At 38.0% G+C, this 16,130-nt stretch overlaps 2 protein-coding genes across 3 annotated transcripts in view; one reads left to right on the top strand and one right to left on the bottom strand.

The window, feature by feature from the left end:
- The first annotated feature begins 327 nt into the window (after positions 1-327).
- On the top strand, positions 328-13,793 carry LOC103625133 (cytochrome P450 2J5). The gene is made up of 9 exons (XM_008644535.2): positions 328-5,378; positions 6,391-6,553; positions 7,062-7,211; positions 8,621-8,781; positions 9,666-9,839; positions 10,074-10,215; positions 10,887-11,074; positions 11,207-11,348; positions 13,088-13,793. Exons 1-9 carry the CDS (start codon positions 5,184-5,186, stop codon positions 13,264-13,266), a joined length of 1,494 nt encoding a protein of 497 aa, XP_008642757.2. The 5' UTR covers positions 328-5,183; the 3' UTR covers positions 13,267-13,793.
- Positions 13,794-14,361: 568 nt separating this feature from the next.
- Positions 14,362-16,130, bottom strand: part of CAPN10 (calpain 10) — a 12,581-nt gene continuing 10,812 nt past the window's right edge. Inside the window, exons 12-13 of one of the 2 annotated variants that reach the window (XM_017726992.1) lie at positions 15,340-15,365; positions 14,362-14,784 (exon numbers count right to left, since the gene is read on the bottom strand). In XM_017726992.1, coding sequence (XP_017582481.1) covers positions 14,721-14,784; positions 15,340-15,365 — 90 coding nt within the window. In that variant the 3' untranslated portion in view covers positions 14,362-14,720. The remainder of the gene's footprint in view (positions 14,785-15,339; positions 15,366-16,130) is intronic. The other variant, XM_017726994.1, reaches the window with a different exon arrangement.

Below are 16,130 nucleotides of genomic sequence, written 5' to 3'. Positions count from 1 at the left end.
CCGCCCCCCAAAGGAGTGTCTTTAATTCCATCAGACAGGGTGAATCTAAACACTTGCAAAAAGCTGCAGAAGACAAAGAAGTCCCTGTGTGCTGACTGCTTGCCCAAAAATATACATAGCCCTTCAAAAGGAACACAAGAAGGCAATTACTGATCTTAATTGCTATTTCCACCACATCTCTCCTGTCTTGCCCTGTGCTTTCTCTGAGGCTGTTGCTCCTCTCACAGCAGAGATATCCCTGTGGGCTGTCATTCTGTCTCAATATTTGCAGTCTAAAAATAACTCAACTCATCCTCGCAACTCCACTTGCATAATACATTGGTGTTACATATCAGCTGGCAGAAACGACATCAGGCACATTTTGAAAGCTCTTTTCACATTTTATTCATTCATCCAAGTTCTTCAGTAGCATTCAAGGCACCCATCTCAACCACTGTTGACAAGGGCAAGAACACATCCCTGGAGAAAGAAGGAAAAAAAAAAAAAAAAAAAAATCCTTTCTCACACAGTAATTAATCTGAGCTGGATTCCAGAAATTTCTTCCAGTGTTCAGGAATCAGTCAGGACAGTAACCTGCATGAAAGGAAGAGTTGGTCCTAGGCTATCTCTAAACCTTTGTCCTGGCAAATTCATTCAAACAAGTCTTACCTCAAATTTTCTGTTCTGTCCACAACTTCTGACATTCCGGGTGCAGGATCTGGACTACCAGATACTGCTCTGGAAAATTGTCAAAAAGAATGCTGAGGCTGCAAATACTCAAACATTAGGAAATGCCAGAAGTAAAACTGTCTGTACAACATTAATTACTTCTTCCTGACACTTCAGTGAGAAATGGATATGTGTTGTGGTCAACTGATGAAATTCTGGCTTCTGTTGAGCTCCTCTGCAGCTGAGTGCAGAGCACTGCCAAGATTACACAGCTCTCCACAAACCAGGGAGACTGAAAGGGCACCAGGCCTTGGTAGCACCCTCACCATCAGGGCATACAGCACCACAGCACCTGTGTAAGGTCTGCATTGCTTTCACCTAAATAGCACTGCACTACAACAAAACAGGCAAAACTAACCAACCAAAAAGCCCAAACGAAACAAACAACAACAAAAACCATGGGAAAACAAAAAGAGGAACGTTTACAGCAGTCACTTTCCTTCCTTATAGCTTGAGCTCTTGCCTTTTTTAGTTCTGCTCTCACTGCATGTCAGTGATGCCAAAAACTTGGTAAATCTCTATAAGATTAGATATACCAACTGGCTTTACTTTCAGATGATTAGGATGACTATGTATTACTAACAGGAGGAGAAAGTGATGGATGTTACAATTCATTGTAATGCAGAGTGATAGAATTTAAATGAACTCCATCTATGTACACGAATTGTAGGACTTTGGTGCACAAATTAAGGACTAAAATACTAATAAAGTAGTTGTGAGATCAAGCAGGTAGAGGCAGATGTTTACAAAGACACTTTCTGCAAGCAAGTTCTTTTGGGGAAAATCAGTTTTCTTGGTTCTAATACCTTCATTAGATATGAGCAGCACCTCTCCATGCAAGTCTTACTCATTATTATCTGACAAATACTGTCACAAGAGCTCCTCGCAGAGATGGAAGACGTTTAGCCAGCTCAGAAAACCCTATTTTCTAATGAAGATTTTAGACCAGAGGAGCGGGAAGAAAATACAGGGAAAGAACAGAACAGAAACAGTCATACCTGCCATCTACAACTTGACTTTCATTAGTCAACCTTCAAGCTCTTTGGAAAAGTGAACTTCAGGATTGATTAGCCTCAGAGAGATAAAGCAAGTTCATGAGAGTCACAGAGAAGCTATGAACAAACCTAGGAACAAAATTTGAAGTTTCAAGTCCCATTCCAGTACTTTGTCTATGCAACCTAAAGAGTTCATCAATCTTCAAGTCACAACAAAACAGTGACAGTTGGAGGAAAAAACCCACCCAACTTTATTTATAATGCATGTAAGCAAAGTTCTCTTTTCCTGAACTGAACAGAAGCACAGAATGGGAATTTCTTTTGCTCACATTTCCCAGTCCTGTGTTCACTCCAGCTGTGCTCTAAGCCACATTCTCCCTCTCTCAGTGCTTGCCTGGACATAGAGTGTCAGTGTAACTCTCTTCCCTCAGAAAAATTCTGATGCCTCCAACCAGTTAACTGCTCCTGTTATTAAGCTCTTGAAAGATCAGGCAATGCAGGGGAGGAAGGGACAGCTAAGATGAAAAATCCAAATTAGTGTCTCCACTGGGGGAAAAAACAACAACGAAAAAAACAAACTCACAAACAAACCCCAAAACTTGCTTAGATTGCCTCTGCTGTTTAGCTTGAGGCCAGGCCAGGCAGCAAGAACACCAGGCAGTGTTTTCCAATGCCTGCTGAGCCTGTCCCTACAACAGACACAAAACAAGCCCTGATTTTCTGCCAGAGCAGATGACACACCCTCTGGGCAGAGGTGTGCCAGGAACCCTTCCCACCCCCAGCATGAACATTCATCATTTGCTTCACACCTTCCTAAAGATGCTCTTCTTTGCTTCCCACTCCTATGGCCTGAAACCCTCATTACAAAAGCAGGTTTCCTCATCTACTCAAAACAACCAAACAATATCTGTCATCTTAATTGGAGATGCAGCTCTTGCAATAGTATTTGTGTCAGAGGAGTTTGAGCAAGATTTATGTGAAGAGCTACTGCTCACGTATACTGAAAATATTAAAAAATGCAGTATTGAAACAGCTTCCTTGCCTTTTCTCTCTTTGTGAGCTCCAGCCCAAGCTTTTGTGAAATGACTTTGCTTCACTGTATTTCAGCTTGCCCACAGCTCTCACCTAGCAGCAGGAAAACACACTCCCCACAGAGTTCAAAGGGTCAGGCTCAGCCCAATCCTCTTGGTGAGTCCAGACTTACTCAGCTTGACCCAGATTTCTCTCACATTAAGCCTTTTTTCCTTTTTGTTTTCTTTTCTTAAGTTGCATCATAATCACTGTTATTAATAGGCAACTTCAAGGCTTAACTCATCTTAATTCTGGTAATTTTAAGTGTATAAATCATACCCTCACTGATGGGTATGTGAGCATCAACAGCTTTCAGGGGTCTTTAACTGTTGAAAAACTTGCAAATTTAAAAAGTGATTCTGTGCACAAATAAGAAATAGAACAGCACTCACTTCCTTTTAACCAGGCAGGATTGGCTGAATGAAATGACGAGAAATAAAACATATGAAGAAATGAAGTTGTGATGTAGACAAACAGCAAGTGAAGTTATTTAGATATTTTCATCAGGTAACTCATTTTAAAGTCTCAAATAGCATCAAACTCTGAAAAAATGGGTGGATAAATGACTGCTCAATAGCAAAATTCAGTAACACTGCAACTTTTGATATACATATGGAACTGTCAGAACTGGCTGACAAAACCATAGAAGTTATCGAATTTCAAACTACTTCCCTCCATTTTTTGTCTATTTAACTCTTGAACTGTAAGATTCATAGAAACATGCTGCTGGAAATGATGCTTATCAATTTTTTCTGTTTCCATTTCTCTGCCCAAAAAACCTAAACAGATAACAGAGGCATGCAGGCCTGCTCTTTGGCCTCTGATGGCTGCTCCACTTCCACGCTTCCTGCAAAAGCATCCACACATGCAGCACACTAAAGAAGAAGAGGTGCATGGAACTGCACAGAGAAGTCAAGTGGTGGCTGCTCAGGAAAGTAAGGCAAGAAAATGCTGCAATGTCACTGCTGCTCTGCAGCCCCCAAAACTGCCCCTGGGCTTCCTGTCAGAACCTGAAGTTATTACAATCCACTAGAGGAAAAAAAAAAAACCAAACCAAACCAACAAATTCTCATCTACACCTTTTTTTTTTCAAGACTGAACAATGCAAGGTTGTATTTAACACGTTTCTTTTACTAACTCCCACACACAAAAAAATTGAACTCATTAGAAAGCTAGCTGAAATGAGTGTCCACACCTGTAACTCTCGATTTCTTGAAGTTTAATTCAGTTCTTAAGAAGCCCGTGCACAGCATTAAACCTTTATATTTCAGGATCATAACCGACATTGATTCCAATCAATAATCTTGATTTTGCAGAAACTTTTTGAGCTGAAAAGGGCAGACTGAAAAATTCAGCAAGCCTGCTCAGAGAAATTATGATAAAATTTTGAAACAGGCAACTTGTGCAATTGTATGGATTTCCTTAATCTCCAATTTATACTCGCAGACAGCATTAGCCGGATTCTTGAACAAGTTATTGAAAAATACTGTGTAATATATCAGTAAGTGTGAAAGGTTAAGTGTCAGGTTAGAGCTTGCTACACACCCGTACAAACCTCTCCTATAAACTTTCGGGGTCCACAAAAATAAAAAGTAAGGATTAAAAGTTTTGCCTCTTTCTTCCATTTATTTGTTCTTTTCCACAGATCAAATAGAACCTGTGCATTGTTTCACCTCCAAAATTTGCACCAGAAGATTTTAAAACTTAGCATAAAATTAAGTTTTTTTTAAAAAATCAGAAAATACAAGTCAAACAATCTGATGGATAGAAAAAGACACTCTCACTAGTGTTCACCTAATATAATTTAACCTAGAATCTGATAAAAGGGGAAACAAGATACTCTCCAAATTATTAAATTATCTTTTGTTTTTCTTTTTAAAGACAATGATTTAGCTTTATGATGTATGAATTCATTCTTTTACACCTCAGAGTCCTCGGGTATTGTGTAGATGTTTCTTCTTCTTCTACAAAGAAACCGTACAATAACTGTAGTATTTCAGAATGACAATAACTAATGCATTTCAATGTTCAACTACATGAAACTGCCTGAGCTGTTACCATTATGCAAAACTCTTGATAACCTAGGATAACTGTTCAATAATTGGCACTTTGACCCAGTATCAAGACTAAAAAGGAAACGAAAGTCTAAGTGAAAAAAGAGACAGATCACAATTACAGATCATAAAAAAAGAGTGGGTGTGGCTTGGCAGACTAAAAAGGATCACATAGTTTGGTTTTCTAAGGACTTCAGCTTGGGAAAACTGTAGATTGTCAGAGAGAGATGGCTACAGGAGGTATATCCTCAGAAAGAGTTTGGATTCAGTAGAAGAAACACATCTCCACAAATCCAAATTTTCAGAAGAAGTCATACAAAAAAAAAAAGACAAGACCAAGAAAAGCCAAAACCCAATGACAAGTTCAAATTTTGATAAAATGTTGGGGATTACTGAGATTTTTATAGCTCTGGTAGTATGTCTCCTGATTTTGCAGCTCCTAAAGCTGCAATGGATGCGTACCCAGCTTCCTCCAGGACCAGTTCCTCTCCCCATCATCGGAAATTTGTGGCTGCTGGACTTCAAACTTCGCCGAGAAACTCTCAGTAAGGTATTTATTTAATCTCTATGGTTGAAAATCAGTCTGAATCTATTTTAACTTAAATTGTACCTTGCATTGGAACAGCCTAAAATGCTAGTTTTTAAACCTTAAGCTTGATTACCAGCCAGTTTCAAAGACTCTAAGGACCCTGCATTATTAAAAATATTTCTGAGCAATAAACCCCAACATTGCTTTAGTCCTTGCTATTTTCCTCTCTCTTTTGGTTACATTCTCACGAGCACTGTCACAGAATGGTATTTCTTTGGCAGTGTCATTCTGTTTCTGTGTTGATATCCAGCCCTGTAAGCCACTTCTAGTAGAGCTCCCCTTGCCTGACACCAATGTCACTGGAACACCTCCATTAGAAGACCAAACACATACTCTAAACAGACTCTTTTTTTTCCTTGTTTTCACAGTAAAAGGATTTTTTGTCTGCCATAAACAGGTTACTGCTAAAACAAAGCAGGAAAATCTGATTGCTGTTATGTTCACAGCACGACTGCTTTATAAATCAATCAAAATTATTTTTAAAAAGTAAGGAACTTGCTTCCCACTATTGCAAGGAAAAATATAAGCATGATATGATGAATGACAACAGAGGAAAATAAGAAAAATCCTGTGGAAGCTATAGAAAAGAATGCAAGAACATTTCTTTGCTTTCTTTCTAAGTTAGCATTTTGGCTCATTATTAAAATAAAGAGAAAAGCTCGGGGATTTTGCTTGTATTCATTTGTTCTTTGATTCAGAGCAGACAGAGTAACCTGCTGTTTTTCTTGCAGTGAAATTTCCAGAGGTGTTCTTCTGAGAGATGTCCTTAGCATCTATTCCATAAAGAGCAATTATGTTCTGCTCCCAAAGCACACTAAGAACAGAAAGACTTTTTTTTTCTGAAACACGCAATTCAATTTCATGCCGACAAAGGGATTTAGTTACAACAATAGAAAACCCTTAAATAAATTGATATTTGAGTGCATGCTTCCCCTGGTTTATAATTATGAATTTCCTGTTATCAACTCTTCAGTTAACCAACATCTATGGAAACATCTACACTCTGTGGATGGGACAGACACCTCTGGTTGTACTGAATGGATACAAAGCAGTAAAAGATGGCATCGTCACCCACTCAGAAGAAGTTTCTGGAAGACCTCTCACCCCTTTCTACAGAGATATGATGGGCGAGAAAGGTATAAGATGTTACACAAGACTGAGGCAGGAGCAAGGTGTAAAGAAGGAAGAGGTTTTCCCGTGCACACCCATCAGCTACTGCTGTAGCAGGGCATAACTGGGCTTTCATTGCAAAAATGTTTCATGCAGAGCTAAGCATGTTAAGGAAAAACCAAAAATTTCTTGTTGTATAAAGCACATCACTCAGTCTTTTTCCTTCCCGATAGATCCAAAGGAATACTTGCCTGGAGAAGTTGCCCTTCAATTGTATCATTTCTAAACCAAAGGACTGTTCATGTAGAAGATATCTATAAACAAAGCTGTTCTGTCCTTACCAAAACTCACTCAGTTTCCAAGGACACATTTATGAGCAGCCCGAGGTCATAAAGTCCTCAGAAACCAAATCCCAGCTTCTAAAATCATTTTATCTTGTCAGTGAAATATAACCTAATCTAAATCAAAATTTGCCTTCTGAAGTGAAAGGATTTCCCTTCCCAGCAATGAACTAAGTGTTTCTGTGTTTTTCAGGTATTTTCCTGACAAATGGCCACACCTGGAAACAACAGAGACGCTTTGGCATGACAATTATAAGAAGCCTGGCACACGGTAAGAACAATTTGGAGCGTCAAATTCAAACAGAGGCCTGTCACCTTGTGGACATCTTTGCAAACACAAAAGGTAAATTCACTAGAAGAACAACACTTAGAGCTCTTCCTGAAATATTAAGGGTGGTAAAAGTTTCACAATACATTTTTACAAGTAATATAGATATTTTTGATATTAGTAGAACTTTCACTGGCTTCTTAACTGCATTCTTTACAAAAAATGTTTTGTCTGCACAGTGGGTAGTATAAAATTGTTTTTTTTAAATAAGGAGAGTTTAAAAAATGTTTATTATCAACACAGCTGGTAATAATTCTTATACTCAAGGAGTATAGAAAAACCCTCCTTAAAATACACAATGTGTGACCTGCTACAAGTCATTCTAGGACAGCAGACTTTTAGGATTTGGCAGAGAAATAACCCCAGCACAAGGAATGTATCATTCAGTTATCCAGCTAAACTTCTTTTTAAGATTTAGATGAAATAGAAACCAATAGAATTTTAGCAAGCTGCCAAAATAAAGCAATTAAATATAAATATTCTGAGCAGCCAAATCCCTCATCCACATCGTTTTCCATACTGATGTGAAAACACAGAAAGGTTGCCTGAGGTCTCTCTCCAACTCTCCTTGGACTAGGCCCATCTCTTTTCCGAGAGCAACACATTCACACATCTTTAAAATGTAGGAGAGGAAAAAAACCAGATACTCTGAGTCCCTCCTGTACAGCCCAAATCTTCACCTACCATGCAATCTTTTCTCAATTTTAAACTCAATAAATGTATTTACTCTTTCCAAGAACAACCAAGAGCATCGGACTGAAGTCAGGGATGCATTTTCCATAGGAGTATACTTCAAAAGTTGTCCTTGCCATTGAAATGTGTACTCAATTTATTTTTTTCTGGATTTAATCCTTTTCAATGGCAGATGTTTTCCACCCTATTATATGAGCTTTGCCTTTTCAGTCTGTGGGAAAAAAATACATATGTGGTTGGATTGTTAAGTTGCTACTTGAAAACCAAAAAGAGACAAGTCATTTCAGCAAAACTAAGAAAATAAAACTCTAAAATATTTTTGGCGGTTGGTGGGGAGAGGGTGGGGGGGGAGGGGGGTGGTTTTTTGGTTTTGTTTTTAACTGCCAAACTTAAATATCTACCTCCATATTTGAAGGCATATGCTCTAACTAATTGTTTGTGTTTCCATACAGCCCAGACCACAAGTCAGAGAAAGGAAAAGAGACTTTATGTTTGTCTTCTCAAAACTGATAATCACTGTGTTTTACAAGAGTAAAGAGCAGATTGAAAATTAAGATTCCCTGCACTTACAATTCATGCAGTTAATATGTATTAAACCAGGCTTCATTTACATGAAATTTATCTAAAAGTAGTCTGATCCCCCACTGTTTTAACCATTAAAAAAAAAGTCATCCTCGTTTTTCTTGTTGTAGTCTATTCAGAAGTTCTCACAGCACCTCCCATATTCACAGGCAAACCTTTTGACCCCCACACTTCCATCGTCCGTGCAATTGCAAATATCATTTGCGCTGTTGTTTTTGGTCATCGCTTCTCCAGTGAGGATGAATCTTTCAGCAAACTCATCAAAGCTATTTATTTTGTGATCTATTTTCAAGGTACTATCTGGGGCAGGGTAAGAACCTAATTTTCTTGTTCTTGTTCCTTAAGGTGCATTTGCACTTGACAAGTCAAAACAAATTAAAAGTCAGTGACAATTATTCACAAACATTTCCGTTTCCAAATGTACCATTGTTCTACAAGCTACAGTGAAGTAATAAATCAATACACACCTTCTATATGTCATTATTGGCTTCTAATCCTTCTTTATGTCTGTAACTCATGTCCTAAAGTTAAAATTCTAGATCATCAGTGATTTTCACAGATTTCCAATGAGAAGTCATTTGCAGAACACTGTGCATTTCTTAGTTCTCAAAATGAAAGCAACTTCTAAAATTTAACTTTCATTTAGTCTTGCAAATCCAGAAATGCAGTTAATAAGAACTAAGTCTTCAAGTTTATGTTCTTTTGAAAAGATATCTTGCTTCTCATGTAATTCATATTAATATCAAGATCTGAGTTATTCTGACCTTCCTGTAAGATACAGGTTACAACTTCATCACATCAAGAATATTTTTTAAGTTCTTGAAACCCTAGCTATTGCTTAAATTGTGCAGATTTTGGCACACTGGCATTCTAAAAGACTATCAGGTTCTTCATACAGGGAGGCCTAAAAAAATTACAGTAAAAAATTCAAGGTTGAGAAAATCTGTTTGTGAGTCAGATTCAGCACTCAATTACCCACCCATTTTCAGAACCCCTGTTACATTATCAGGTAATACATTATTAGGTAACGATCCAAAAAGTAAAATATAATAACATTCCCAGTATTTAATCTCTTTTACTTGTGTCTATTGCCCCTCATCCCAATTTGGTTGCCCATTTGTTGCAGTGACTTCACAATTATCAGGGAATCAGAACTGGGATCTCACATTCCTTGCTTTCTGTTTAACACCTCAGCTATACGATGCTTTCCCATGGCTCATGCACTGTCTCCCAGGGCCTCACCAGGAAGTGTTCGCATACAACGACTTCATGCACAGTTTAGTCACGAAGGAGGTCCAGGCTCATGAGAGACAGAACACAGGTGATCCACAGGATCTCATTGACTTCTACCTGGCTCAAATAACAAAAGTAAGTATCTGTTTATCACATTCTCCCTTCCTTGGCTTCAATGCCTACCACAAACACCTGCTGTTTCAGTAACTGCCAAAGGATTTTTACATGCACACTTTATTTGTGTAGCAGTGAAGGTGTTTGTTTTGGTGGGTTGCTCACTGTTTTCATCAAACGATGACAGTTTCTATGTGACTGATGAAATGTCTGAAATTATCCATTTCATAGTCCTCTTGTGAATATACCCTACAGACCAAGGACGACCCTACTTCTACATTCAATAAAGACAATATGGTTCAGACTGTGGTTGATCTTTTGCTGGGAGGGACAGAAACAACAAGCACAACCCTTCTCTGGGCACTGCTCTACATGGTACAATACCCAGAAATACAAGGTGAGCAAAAACACTATCAAAGAGAACTCCATTCAACATCATAATGAACATCATCAGTGTAATTAGCTCAACCACTTGCAAGACATCAAAAAATCCCTCAGTTGTGCACACAAATGATGTACATCACGATATACAGGATGCTGTACATCAGCAGTTAAGATCTAGAAAATGGAAGGTCAATAAATGAAACAAACAGGTGCTTCCCTGTCTGGTTCACCAGCAAAACTAGCAGAAATTAGTAGTAGCCACTGTTTTACCTCACTAGAAGGGGTTGGCAAGACAGAACAACAAGTTAAAGACCTTTCATATGCAACCTAGCCTCCTCCTAACCTTCAAAGTGGAAAGGTTTTTTAAAGATACCTGATCTGATGCATACTTATAAACAATGGAAATTATACCTGCCATTTCAAATTTTAATCCATTTTTTGAAACACAGAACTGTACTACCCTCATCACCAAGTAGGATCTGTCTTAAATGAGACATCATCCTATGCTTTGGGGAGATGCACTTGCTCAACTGAAACCTACACAGCAGTCAAACCCCACGCCAATGCATTTCATAGCAACATAATTTATTTCCCTCCTACAGAACATTCTCATACAAAAATCTGCTGGAAAAAAATGGGGGGAAAAAGCAGGGGGGAAAAAAAGATATTTTCATTTCTCTGCAGAAAAGGTTCAAAGAGAGATAGAGGCTGTTCTGGAACCCTCCCATGTCATCAGCTATGAAGACCGTAAGACGCTGCTCTACAGGAATGCTGTGATTCACGAGGCTTTGCGCTACAGCAACGTCACCTCCGTTGGGGTCCCTCGACAGTGCCTGAGGAGTACAACTCTGCTGGGTTTTCACATTAAAAAGGTACAGAGGAGACCCTCCTGTTTCTTAAATCTTTGAGCTGTTAAAATTTAGCATTTATATGACATAGAAGGAAAATCTAAAAAAAAAGAATCAAGCACGCATGGGAAACAAGATCTCTGCTGTTTCTTGCAGGGCACACTTGTGTTGCCAAATCTGCACTCTGTGGTGTACGATACTGAGCACTGGGCAACCCCTTGGAAGTTCAACCCAGATCATTTCCTTGATTTAGATGGCAACTTTGTGAACAAAGAGGCATTCTTACCTTTCTCAGCAGGTAACACCCTGACCTTGAATATTCCTGTTCGCTGTGTTTTGCTGCAAGGTTAAAAACACTATTTCTAAGTTCTAAGATTTTAAAAACATACATTTATAAAAATGTATTTGACACAAAGATTTAAAGTCAGGTCTTCTACTGTAAGATCCACAAATATTGTTGTGCATTTGTATTTTTCATATATTCAAACAGAGGATAAGTATGGCTGGGAGACACAATGCTCTTTCCTCAGCATACATAGGCTTCCTACCATAAAGGTATCTGAGCTTTGTATCTCCTAATGTGTTAAATCAAGGTAGTTCCCTGTTAAATCAAGGTAATTCCCTTAAATCAGGAAATTGATTTATTTTCACCTTACAAACAGAAAGGCCAATGACAAAAGTAATGTGATTTTTCAAAATACACAGAAAAAAATCTGTGAAGAAGTAGGAAATGAAACCTCAGTCTCCTAAATCCTACCTCAGTAGTCTAGCACCAGGTTTTCTTGTATCTGTAGAAAACTAGCAAAATCCAGTATTTTCAGTAGAATATTATTTGGCAACCAAAAAAATTGTAACTTTTCAAAAGCATATTACAATGTACAACTTAGCTAACTTACAGTGTAAAACACAGGGATTCAAAGATATGGCAAGGGAAAAAAAGAAAAAAAGAGTAAAAAAACAGTATAAAACAATTCTAGCAAGTTTCTCTAGTTTACCAGTTTCCCCAGTACAAAGATTGTGGGAAAAAAAGCAACACAAAACAGGAAACTGGTATCATTACCAAAAATTTCCCAATAAAACCACTGGGAAACAGCTGAGGCTTTTTTTGTGTTACTGTGACATTACACTATTACACACTTCTAGCAGAGAAAAAGCAAAGAGCACACTGAGTAACACACAGATTAAATGTGGTAAATCCAGATTTGAAAACAATTTGCCTAAATTGCCTGTAAATCCTAAAATCATCTTTGCAGAACAGGTATTTATCATCTTACCTCTTTCACTCACCAAATGACCATTAATTGAGACAGCTAATTTGGGCTCCCATTTCAACCCTGAAATAGGACTATGTCTTTAATTTGCTCTGGTTGTTTTCTGATTATGTAATCAGATTATTTATATATTCTGAATATCTAGCTCTTTTTTTTTTTTTAGTCTGGAATACATAGATATGCTGGAATAACCCATGAAAACAATATGCCAAAATGCGTCACTGAGTCTATGTATCACTGCATATTTCACTCCCTTAGCTCACACATCTGCTCCAGACAGTGCTAGGGCTACAAGGACCCAATACACCCTTCTAAATTTCTGTTCAAGAAATCCTGATTCCATCCTTCTCCTTGGCTTCAGAACCACATCCCACAATGCTCCAGCCCCTCCCTTCTCAACAACCGAAACAAGACTCTAAAGTGTATGGAATCCAAATTTTTAAAATCTGACTTAGCTGAGAAGCAATTCATGGCCCTCACAGAGTAAGAACCAACAACGGGAACGGAGAATCCCATACATGCTCCAGGGGTGAAAAAACCCAAGCAAACCCAAACAAAACACCAAATCAAACACTTGACAGAGATGCACAGTTTCTCAGTTAAATGCTTCCCTCCCTCCTCCAAAAGCATCTCCTCTCCTTACAGAAGGAAATAGAAAATAATTATCTTACATGAACAGAATTTATGGAGCTCAGTAGAAATTCATGTGAAATTCTTTTACAGAATTTAACTTGACTCAACCAACTCTCTTGGTTTTCGTCTGCAGGGCACCGGGTATGTCTAGGGGAACAGATGGCACGAGTTGAACTGTTCATCTTCTTTACCAGCCTCCTTCGGGCATTTACATTCCAGCTCCCTGAGGGAGTGAAGGAAATCAATCTGGAGTACATTTTGGGTGCAATACTGCAGCCACATCCATATAAACTCTGCGCTATTCCACGCTAGTCTGCAACACACTACAATGCTGAGACTTCAACCTGTTCATAACTGCAGATCCTTTGAAAACACATTTCACTATCTCAATCATATTCAAATGTAGGTAGCTCAACACAGCAAATGAATAGTGTTTTTATTTAGGAGGTCTGACCTCATCTACTGAACTTTCTGAAATGAAAATAAGTGGACTTGCCAAAGCTCACATACTTAAGTCTTTAGCATATACAAACACACAATATTTCCAAAAAAAAAATGTATTTTCACACTTACAGTAGCAGTGGATTAGCTGTAGGATTTTAGAGAAGTGGCCCGTATCAAGTAGTTTCCTGCATATGTGCTCTGTCAGGTATCACACTCTTAAAATGGCACAACTGTTCAGTAAGCATGCTTGAATAAAATTTTCTTCAGTAAGATGTTACTCTTCCAAGTCCACAGGTCTTTTCTTACATCTTCTCACGGGAGGTAACAGTGTACACACACACAGTGTTGATTCCTTTGCTTTTCACTCTCCCACAAAGCATTATATAGTGTAGCATAAGCTTCACACACACAGAAACCAGCATAGTGTGGGGCCTCTCATAACCATGGCCCATTTAGAAATCCTTACTTTTTTTTTTGCTTCCTCAGTATCATCACAACTCGGGTCCATGCACTTTCACAAACCTTTCCTTCTGTTTAGAAGGATTCTTGTATGATCCAATAATTTCCTATTTGAAGAGAAAGGAACAGCTTTTCAAGAAATTAAGAAAATAAACTAAGATGTCAACAGTTGTTTTAGTAGGCACAGTAGAGATTTATTACTCACGGTGTTTTCTTTTGTTCTTTTTCCACATCAACAGATGTGGAAGGTTTTGACAGTTTAAAATTCAGCCGAAAGCATCCCAAACCCTTTCAATTTTCGAAGTTCAACAGGAACTAGCAGAAATTATGGCAGAATGTAGTTAAAATCAAAAGCAGAATACTACATATTTCTGGGACATAAAACTAATCAAAGACGTGATTCTCCTTGCAAATATTTCCAATTATTCCCTTCCACTAAGTGAAAACCCCAGGGTTCTAAAACACTGTAATGTTTGCTACCACAGAACAAACGCAAACTCGACATCATTGACATTTTTCACCTTTTTAATAAAAGCCATTTTAAAACTTTCAATGTTACTTTATTGAGGAAAATAGAACATTAAAAATCCTGCTTGAATAAGAAACACTTTCAAACATAAATTAAGAAAAATCTCTTGAACTTCAGATTTCTTGCAGTGAGGGCAGATCTTCCATAAAACACACTCTTACAGATTTACAAAAGCAGTCTGACAGGATAGTTCAAAACTTTTCAAGTCTTGTCTTTTTTATTTCTGGCGTTCATTAAAGAAAAACTCAGCAAAAAAATCTTTCCTTTGAACCCACCATCTGCTTGGTTCCATAGAGGGCCCAAGGTAAAGTGCTCAGCAGCAGGACTGGCAGTGTCAGATATGAGCTTGGACTTTTTCTACTCCAGGGTATTTTGATGGTTCTTGAGGTATGTCCCACCTGAAAAAAAGACTCTGGTTTTTCTCTATGTTCACCACCCCGTTGGTCACCTGAAGTTGTTCTGTCAGGTTAATTTATTTTCCCCCACAAAATATTATTTCATAATCATAGAATGGTTATAGTTAGAAGGGACCTTAAAGATCATCTTGTTCCAATCCCCCTGCCATGGGGGATTCCACAAGACCAGGCTGATCAGGGCTCCATCCAACCTGGCCTTACATGTACGTTTTCTGGTTTTTTTCCAAAACTGTAGCTGGGCTTGAAACATGCACACATTCTTCATCTGTATTTTTGAAGAACTGAGGTACATTATAATTTGCTGTACAATGCTCCTTCTAAAAAATGTGGGAAGACCAAATATTCAGAGTGTTCATGATTAAAAGAGGTATTTTTCACAAAGAAGTCATCACAGGCCCGATAGTTGGTACCAGTGAAAAACAGTTGGGCTAAGAGCATCTTCTTGTTATTCCATTTAAAACTGAGAAGAGCAAGAGATGAGGCATTCCTCAGCTTTCTGATGTTTCTTGAAATGACAGTGTAAGAATTCCACTTTACCTTTTCATCACAGTTGTAAAGGAAACCTATAAAAAAATGTGCAATACAGAGAAAAAAAAGCTATTTCATCAGTTATTTTTTTGTCAAGAAGGAATTAAGTGAATCAGAGAAAAGAAAGATTTAGAAACACAAGTCAAAATGCAAACTTTTCCTCTGAAACATCTTTAGAAAAAAACAAACTTTAAAACTCACAAATACCATCACTTCAGTAACTAGAGAACACAATCAAACTTTTCGAAAAATACACTGACATCCAGCTCTGCTGTTGTTATGCATCCCTTAGAAGTCACTAGCCCAAAGTGATGCAGACTGCCTGGATCCCCCAGGAGCTAAACCCCAGAAAGTTTAAAGTCCAGTCTTCAGAAAAGCCCATGTTGTTGAAGATTAGATTCAGGCATTAATTTCTCCCACTGATAAGAAAAATATAACCCTAATTTCCAGATCCTTGAAACTGTCCTGAAGAATTTAAACTGTTTGTTTCTTTGATTCTGTTTCCATGAAATAATATAAAGAAACATAAGTTTGAATAGATCCCTTTTGATATAACAGCCTTGCAACATTTTGTTCCCAAAACAATGGCAACAAAGGACTTTCATTACACGGGTCAGCTCCTAAATATTAAAGTAACAGGAACCATATGGAAAGTACACACAGGTCTGTGCCCATTTTGTGAAGCACACAAAATCCATACTGTCCGTGTGGCTTTAAGAACAAAATGTCATCACTGGTCAACATGACCCAGATTAAGAAAATGAGTAAACCACTTCTAAACTTGGGTGAAGAGTTTTCCC

The sequence above is a fragment of the Corvus brachyrhynchos genome, unplaced genomic scaffold (assembly GCF_000691975.1).
Source record: "Corvus brachyrhynchos isolate BGI_N302 unplaced genomic scaffold, ASM69197v1 scaffold162, whole genome shotgun sequence".
In the NCBI taxonomy this organism is placed as follows: Eukaryota; Metazoa; Chordata; class Aves; order Passeriformes; family Corvidae; genus Corvus; species Corvus brachyrhynchos.
This window is presented reverse-complemented; position numbering and strand designations above follow the sequence as displayed.